The sequence below is a fragment of the Anastrepha obliqua genome, chromosome 6 (assembly GCF_027943255.1).
Source record: "Anastrepha obliqua isolate idAnaObli1 chromosome 6, idAnaObli1_1.0, whole genome shotgun sequence".
Classification (NCBI taxonomy): Eukaryota; Metazoa; Arthropoda; class Insecta; order Diptera; family Tephritidae; genus Anastrepha; species Anastrepha obliqua.
In genome coordinates this window covers 9,745,682-9,754,742 of record NC_072897.1, presented here as the reverse complement: position 1 = coordinate 9,754,742, position 9,061 = coordinate 9,745,682, and the positions used below count along the sequence as shown (strand labels likewise).

At 43.4% G+C, this 9,061-nt stretch overlaps 1 protein-coding gene across 1 annotated transcript; it reads right to left on the bottom strand.

Annotated features, from left to right (window-relative positions):
• Window positions 1-3,404: 3,404 nt before the first annotated feature.
• Window positions 3,405-4,547, bottom strand: LOC129250101 (uncharacterized). The gene has a single exon (XM_054889742.1). The coding sequence runs from the start codon at window positions 4,545-4,547 to the stop codon at window positions 3,405-3,407; it is 1,143 nt and encodes a 380-aa protein (XP_054745717.1).
• Window positions 4,548-9,061: the final 4,514 nt, after the last annotated feature.

The window sequence follows — 9,061 nt, the reverse complement described above, 5'->3', positions numbered from 1 at the left end:
AAATGAAAATTGGGAAGTGGTCGCTTCCGTTTAAATCATTGTGAGTCCTCCAATCAGCGTGAACGGCAAGATCGGGGGTACAGAGAGTCAGGTCTATGTGCGTGAGTCTATTGTGTGTGGAAAAGTGTGTTGGTGATTTGTCGTTTAGTAGAACGAAGTGAGATTGATTAATAAAATTTGACAAGATGTTGCCCTTCTTTTTTTTTTTTTTTTTTTTTTTTTTTTTTTTTTTGTGGAGGAGGGGAAGCATCAAAAGCCGAAGCCGTAGTGTGGGACTTTAACCCAACTAAACCCCCCCTCATGTCCTACGGTATGTCCTCCTGGAACTTCACCGTTAAGTAGTACGTCAGGAGGCCGTTGTGAGTATATTATTACTCAATCGTCTGTTATTGTCATTCCGTTCTGTATATTGTGTTAAGGAGCTCTTTCTAGGGACCTACGTGAATATTCCGCGTATTGAAGGTTCTTCATGATATTTGCGGCCATTACACATGTAATTTTCCAGTTTTCTTCGCTTTCGCACATATGTGGGATAAGATTTGTCTCACTTATGTTTTCGCCAAACGCTCCCTCAAGTATATTTCGCTCATTAATAAACCGCGGGCATTGGAACAAGATATGCCTCGCCGTTTTTTGTTCTTCGGGGCACTGCGGGCAGTACGGGTCGTTCTCAAGATGGAACCTATGTAGGTATGCTTTAAAGCAACCGTGTCCAGTCAGCAACTGTGTGATACAAAAATCAATTTCTCCGTGTTTTTGCTCAATCCACCTCGCAATGTTTGGAATCAGTTCAAAGGTCCACCTACCTTTCTCGGATTGTTCCCATCGTATCTGCCATTCTTCAATTGTTCGCAGCCTTTCTTCCTTTTTATCCACGTTCGACGGTTTCTGCCCAATGGTATTATGCAACCTATACATCTCAATCGCGAGAAGGTCGATAGGCACCATTCCCGTTATCACATAGATTGCGTCATCTGAGACAGTGCGATAGGCACTGGCTACTCGCAGGGCGCCAAGTCTGTATGTGGCTCGTATGTGTTGGAGGTACGATGGCTTTGTGTTTGCCCAGATTGGTGCTGCGTCCAGAATCACTGAGCTTGTGACTGTTAACAGGAGTCTTCGTATACTTGCGCGAGGGCTGCCAGTATTACGCATTAGTCTAGTCAACGCGTTATTTATTCTTACGGCTTTTTCACTGACTGACTCTAAATGATGCTTAAAGGTCATTTTCGAGTCAATGAGTACTCCCAGATATTTGATATATGGCTGCGACCTTATGTCATGGTCAGCTACCGTAATCACTAGCTCTTCACGTACCCGTCGTGTTGTTAGTAATACGACTTCAGTTTTTTGAGCTGCAAGTTCTAACTTCACATTTTTAAGCCATCTTCGAATTCTTACAATTGCATCGTTGCATAACGCTTGCAACACGTCCAGATGCTTTCCCACTACCACCAACGCAATGTCGTCTGCGTATCCAATGAGGGTAGCATCTTCAGGAAGCTCAAGCTTGAGGATACCGTCATACATAGCATTCCAAAGAGTTGGGCCAAGCACCGAGCCCTGTGGGACACCGCCAGTTACTTTATATGTTCCTATTCCGTTGTCAGTATCATAAAGCAAGAGCCTGTTTTCAAAGTAGCTTGATATGATTTTTTGCAGGTATTTCGGCACCGCGAATCCTCTCAGTGCACTCATAACTTGGGGCCAGCTTGCGGAGTTGAACGCATTTTTTATATCTAAGGTAACAACAGCGCAGTATTTCTTCGAGCCGCCTTTCCATTTCCTGCCGCTAGTGGCTTGACGAGCAATACTCATTACAGCTTGTATTGCGTCCACGGTTGAGCGGCCTTTTCTAAAGCCGTATTGGTTTGGGGAAAGCCCTGTTGGTTTCTCTAGGAACTCTTGCATTCTGTTACATATGATGCGTTCTAGTATTTTGCCGAGTGTATCTAGCATACAGAGTGGACGGTATGACGATGGATGGTCCGGCGGCTTCCCTGGTTTGGGTAGCAGTACCAACCTCTGTTTCTTCCACACTTTTGGGAAAACGCCTTCGTTGAGACATGTGTTGTACAATTTAGCAAAAACCTCGGGTGTTGATTTAATTGCTGCTTTCACAGCTACATTTGGGAAGCCATCTAAGCCCGGAGCTTTGTTATCCGCAATGCGCTGTACGGTGGAAAGCACTTCTTGTGTGGTGACTTCTGGGATGTTAGCCGCCATCACCCATTGTGTCTGACATGGGTTTGACTCCACCTGATATGGAAATAATGTGGAAACCACTACTCGCAATAGGGCTGGGCACGTTGGCTGTGGTGCTCTTTGATTCTTGATAGTTCTCATTACAACCTTGTATCCCATTCCCCAGGGGTCGACGTTCACGCTATCGCAAAGCTCTTGAAAACAGCAATTTTTACTAGCCTTTATAGCTTTTTTAAGCGTAGCTTTACAGGTTTTATGGTGTGCTAATAATGCGTCGATAGCTGGTGTACCACGAGCTCGCTTCAGCTTTCTGCGCACTCTATTGCAGTCTCCTCTTATTTTTGCTATGTGACTATTCCACCAATATACTGCTTTTCTGTGTGGCCTTGCAGATACCCTAGGCATGGTCGCGTCGCAGGCCTTGCTGAGACAGTTGCTTATGACCGCCGTCATGCCTTCTGCTTTCATTTCTCCAGCGCTATCTAGAGTTAGGCAAGCGTTCCAGCTCATGTTGAAAACTTCGGGATCAAAAGATTGTCTCTTCCATCCTCTTTGCTGTGCTCTTTGAGGGCGAAAATCGCTATTTTCTACACCCATTAGTATATCGACGGTTATTGCCTTATGATCGCTGTACGTGTAGATAGAGCTTACATTCCATGTTGCGTTGCGTGCTATAGTATTATGGGCGAAGGCGAGATCCACTATCGAGCATCCTCTTTCGGTTTCAAAAGTGAATTTACCAGGCACATTAAGCAATTCCAGGTCAAATGGGGCCAGGCTTTCCAAAAGCACTCTGCCACGTCTGCTAGTACGCGTACTTCCCCAGGTAGTAGACCAGGCATTGAAATCGCCGGCTATAAGTACTGGATGCTTGCCACGTGCCTCAAATGCCAAGGCTGTCAGCATTCGTTCATATTCTTCTGCGGTGAGGCTCGGTGGAGCATAACAACTGAAGAAATAGATGCCTTTCGTCTTAACCCATGTAAAGCCGTGTTTGGCAGTCATCATTTTGCTCTGCGGCTTAATATGTCCCATTGTCCAAATCGCCGCCTTGTTTGAACCATCCGACGTCCAGGAATAACCATCGATGTTTTTGTATTGCTCGGATATAAGGGCAATATCTATTTTGTGCTCTTGCATGGTCTGCTCCAGGAGTTCTTGGGCAGTTTGACAGTGGTTGAGATTAAGCTGTAAAACCCTCATTGGATGGCTTCTCTTCGCGCCTTTTTAGCTAACGGACATTTGTAGCTGTCAGCTGCATGGTTCCCCTTGCACAGTGCACATTGTTCAGGATTTTTGCAAGTAAGTGCCTTATGGCCTTCCTGACCACATTTTCTACAGAGTCCCGATCTGTCTATTTGCTCCTTGCACTTTTGAGCGACATGATCGTAACCCCAGCACTTGAAGCAACGCTTAGGAGAATCGACCTTTCGTACCCGGCAGGACACCCATCCAATTCGCACACGTTGAGCCTCTAACACCTTTTTCGCATCTCCGGCTGGGAGGACAATGAAGGCCGTCTGTGTACCGTTGTACACCGTTCTTAGGCTTCTTACCGCCGCTGTATCTGGACGTTTAATATTGCATTGGGCATGAAGCGCGTCACACAATTCTTCTGCAGTGGTTACCTCATCCAGATCTCTGCACTGTATTGTTACAGTGTGAGTTTTAACCATCACTTTTGCTGCGGTTTTCAGAACATCTTCAATCGCTGTCTGATATTCTGATGTTTTTCCGTGCGGTGCCCCTTTAAGCTCTATGATCAATTCCTGTTTAGCTGTTCTGCGGATTGCTTTTACATCTTCTCCGAGAGTCTTGAGAGAGTCCGATGTTTTTACCTTACGCAGAATGTCAGCATACGTAGCATTTTCAGACTTGGATATGATTATAGCATCAGGCCTTGTCCTCACCAATTTAGGCGGCTTCTTTTCTTTTCTTGGTTTGACAACCGTCCAGCCGGCATTTTGGCCTTTAATTGGTGCCTGTACTGGTTTTGTCTGATGAATCGCTGCCGTTGCACACCTTTTTTTTGCCGCAGGCGATAGTGCGTTCACGACCGGGTTGCCAGTTCCTTGCGTGCTAGGACTGACTCTTGTTCTCGTCCTTTTAACCGATTGTGTAATTATACCCGAACATTCTTTTCTAATATTGTTAACGTCTGAGGTTTTTGACGTATTCTTTTTTGGAGTTGTCTGCTGTTTCTCACACTCTTCCATCAACATAATAGCTTCGGTGTGCCTCTTTTTTATAAGTGAACCGATCTTTTTTATTTCGTGATGCACATTGTGACGGCCTTTGTAGTACGCCAGGAGAGAGTCAATAGCTTCTCCTAGACTCATCATTTTTACCTGTAGTGCCTTCTGCTTTTCAGTTGCACATTTTCCTTCTCCAGCGGGTTTTCCGATGCAGCACCCACCCACTGGTGTTTCCTTCTCTTTGTTTTTTGCTCCGTCTGAGCCTCTTATATGCCGTGTTGTTGGCGTTATCACGCTGCTTTTGGGCGTTACGTCTTCGGCCCTTATTAGTTCCCTGGCAGTGCATTTTACTAACGGCGTGCTGCATAGCTCCGGTTGCACTTGGGGCGTCCCTTTCTTTTCCTCAGCAGTAACTATTAGAGGATTGCTACGTACCGATTGTGCCTCCTCCGGGGTGCTGTTTTTACTTCTTCGTTTTTATTTGTAGGTTTGAAGTGTTTTTCCATGCTGTAAGGGTCCCAACTCACGACCGCTATCTCCGCTAGTATACGTAGCTTCCGTAAGTCCCATGGTTATCTATGAGTTCAGGGAGGCCATGCGAGGGTTGACACTGCCCTTTATGGGGTACAGTGTTCAGAGCCAGACTTCAGACCGGAACTAATGGGGAGTCATCTCAACCCAACCTACGTGGCCACCAAAGGTGGCAACAGGCATTGAACGTATCGTGAGACTTGCCAAGTTTTAGTAGGACGGAGAGGCAGCGAACCCTTCTGTGAGCCGTTTCAGTTGGATTCCACTCCACTTACTAAGATCACAGAGGTTCAATACCCCAGCCCAATCGCAATCTGCTTCAATTCCAGTATGCCATAATCAGGATCTTACTGGAGTCAATCCTGATGGCTCGCAAGCCACTCCACATCATTAAATCAGCCGCTCCTAACATGGAGAACAGACGCTGACCAGGTAGCCGCCCACTGTGGGTCAGTCGCTCCTGGATTCTTTTATTGTTCACCATGCGGTGATGGGGACACTTTTCTTGTTTTTTTGTTTCTTTTTTCTTTCCTCTTTTATTTTTTTTTATTTTTATTGTTATTTAGGGCGGTGCCGAATCGCCTTTAACACACAGACCTCATCGAGATAGCATTTTTATACACGCGTTCTCTTATGTCGCGCTCTTCGTTTTTAACGCTTAGCTTAGGAGCAGACTCTGAGGGGTTCTGTTCCTCGTGGTACTGATATTAGGTCTTGGTCAGACCTTGCGCCCGCGGACACTACCAGTTGAGCTCCCCTACTCAGGGACTGGTCACCCTGGATTTTAGTCGCCTTTTACGACAGGCATACCTTACCTCGGGCAAATTCTAACCCCTGACCCGCTGGGGGCAGATGTTGCCCTTCCGGTTGTTGACGCGTGAACCCCAGCTTTGGTGCCAACAATTAAAGTCGCCAGTGATAATGCCTGAGTGATTAGTTTGATTAAATACAGTTTCTAGGTTGCGGTAATGAAGATTGTAAGATGGGCGACAATAGGCTGACGTGATTCTGAATTTTTTTGTTGAGTGTATTTCTAAAGTAATGTTGTCAAAGTCCTTTTCAGTTTGAATTATTTCGTGTTGTATAGATTTATGTATCAGTATAGCTACACCACCGTATGATGGGTTTGAGTTGAATGAATACAAAAGGAAGTTGTTTGGAATTGGGAGTTTTTGGAATTGAGTCGGAATGTGGCTTTCTTGGATAGAAATAATTTTAGGTTTATAATTATTAATAAGAATTAGCAGTTCATTATAATTATTAATATATCCGTTCATGTTCCATTGTATGATAAGTAGTGTCATGATAAATTGTATGAATGAGTTTATCTAAGTATAAATGTATGTGTATAAGTATAAATGTATAATAGAATCTAAGATATAAATTGAGTAACTAAGTTATTGATCTGTAGACATTGATTCTGATGAATCAGAATCGATATCTGCAATAGGTAATGTTGAATCGCAATCTTGCTTAGAATTTCCCTTCAACTTGTTGATTTTTTTTAACATGGCTTTTGTTCTGTTAGAAATGTTTTTAGGGTAGATTTTAGTTTTATTATCTTTTGTTAAATTTTACGCGCTTTGTTAAACTCGGCCAATATCGCGTAAGTGGTTATCGTGCCAATTAAGAAGAAGAAGAATCCAATGCTTAAAGATTTATCAACCAAGTATGTTTCGGAGAAAGCTTTGATATTAGAACGCTTAAGAGAATATGAATTGTCCATATACATTCTATCAAAAAAGTACCGAGAATCTTTCAATAAAACGCAAAATAATTGTTTAATCATGAAAATACACATATGATAACGATTAGTCAACTCATCAAAGCACCTTTTAAACGCGTTTGAAAAGATCTGTCGACTCAAAGCGGCGTCCGCGGAGTGGCAATTTTTGTGAAAAGGAAAAAGTCACCGGGGCTAAATCCGGTGAATACGGTGGTTGTTCGATGATATTTGTCGAGTGTTTTGTCAATAAAGTGTTCACAATATGAGCCTTGTGAGATGGTGCGTTATCATGGTGCAAGATCCATGAGTTTTCTTTCCACACATTGGGCCGCTTTCTACGCATATTCTCTCTCAAACGTCGCATAACTTCCAAATAATATTCTTAATTTACCGTAGAACCATTTGGGACGAATTTCGAGTGCACATTACCATGATAACACTGTGCGACAGCAATTTTCGGGTTTTGGGTCTATCGGGTAACAATTTCTTTACAGTGTATTAAAATTTGATCAAATACTGTATTAAATAATATGGTAAATCCAGTACAATTTCTTCAATTTGTGTAAATTGTGAAATATATATTATGTATTATATTGTATATACATATATACATATGTATGTATTTACAAATGGGTACTTTTAAACAAACGTCAACGTAGTAAAAAAATTTAAAATGCCTTGCTTTCTTTTCCCACTTGATTACGAAACCGAAATGTTCAAAGTTTACAATAAGAAAATATCAAAAATTGATTTTTATTGTAGCCCCCCAAAAAATGGTTCGTAAAATTCAATTTGTTTTTACTGAGGTCTTATTAGATTTCGCGAATTGTTTTCCGTGTGCAGTTCTCTATATTGAGAAAAGGTAATATTGCAATAACAGCTCATAATTTATCTTACAACAACAGCTAAATGCAAAAACATGTCTAAGAGAGTGATAAGAGTCGAAATTCTGTGGACTGTGTTCCTCAAAGTGCGTGCCCGAACAAAAAAACAGTTGGTACGACGAGGAATGTCATGCTGCTGCAGAAAGAAAACATGCTGGCTATAGAGCCACGCTGCGATCGGGCGCAACGTGAGCCATGTGGGATCGCTACAGAGAGCTAAGGAAGGAAGAGAGACGTATTATCTGACAGAAGAAACGAGAGGCCGAAATACGTGATGAGCTTGAGATCCTGGCCAATAGGAACAACGCCCGAAAATTGTACCAGAAAGTTCGGCGGCTTACAGAAAGTTTCAAGACCGTGGCGTTTTCCTGTAAGAACAAAGACGGCGATCTGGCGACGGACATCCAGAGCATACTTAAATTATGGAGGGAACACTTCTCGAACCTATTAAATAGTGACAGCTGCGTATGTCACAGAGAATGTGAAGATCCCAATACCCCAATCGTTGACGACGGAATTGTCGTTTCGCTACCCGACCAAGACGAGGTGAGAATAGCGATAGCGCGTCTAAAGAACAACAAAGCCGCGGGCGCCGACGGACTGCCGGCTGAGCTATTCAAACATGGCGGCGAGGAGCTGGTAAGGTGCATGCATCAGCTTCTATGCAAAATATGGTCGGATGAAGGCATGCCTGTCGATTGGAATTTAATTGTGCTCTGCCCAATCCATGAGAAGGGTCAATTACCGCAGGATTAGTCTTCTAAATATCGCATATAAGGTTCTAGCGATCGTATTGTGTGAAGGCTGAATCCCACCGTCAACCAACTGATTGGACCTTAGCAGTGTGGCTTTAGACCTGGAAAGTCTGCCATCGATCAAATATTCACAATACGCCAAATCTTGGAAAAAAACCCATCAAAGGAGAATCGACACACACCATCTTTTCGTCGATTTCAAAGCTGCATTCGACAGTACGAAGAGGAGTTTCCTGTATGCCGCGATGTCTGAATTTGGTGTTCCCACAAAACCAATATGGCTGTGCAAGATAACGTTGCTCAACACCAGCAGCGCCGTCAGAATTGGGAAGGACCTCTCCGAGCCGTTTGATACCAACCGAGGTTTCAGACAATGGGACTCGCTGTCGTTTGACTTCTTGGAAAAGATCGTACGAGCCGCTGAACATAATCGCTCAGGTACAATATTTTATAAGAGCGTACATTTGCTAGCGTTTGTTGGCGATAGTGACATCATCGGCCTTAACAACCGCGCTGTTAGTTCTGCCTTCTTCAAACTGGATAAGGAGGCAAAGAGGTGAACGAGGATAAAACGAAGTACCTCCTCTAGATTGTAAAGGACTTCGTATACTTAGGAACAAGCATTAACACCGATAACAATGTCAGCCTTGAATTCCAACGTAGAATCTCTCTTGCCAACAAGTGCTACTTTGGACTAAGTAGGCAATTGAGTAGTAAAGTCCTCTCTCGATGAACAAAACTAACACTCTACAAGACTCTTATCAT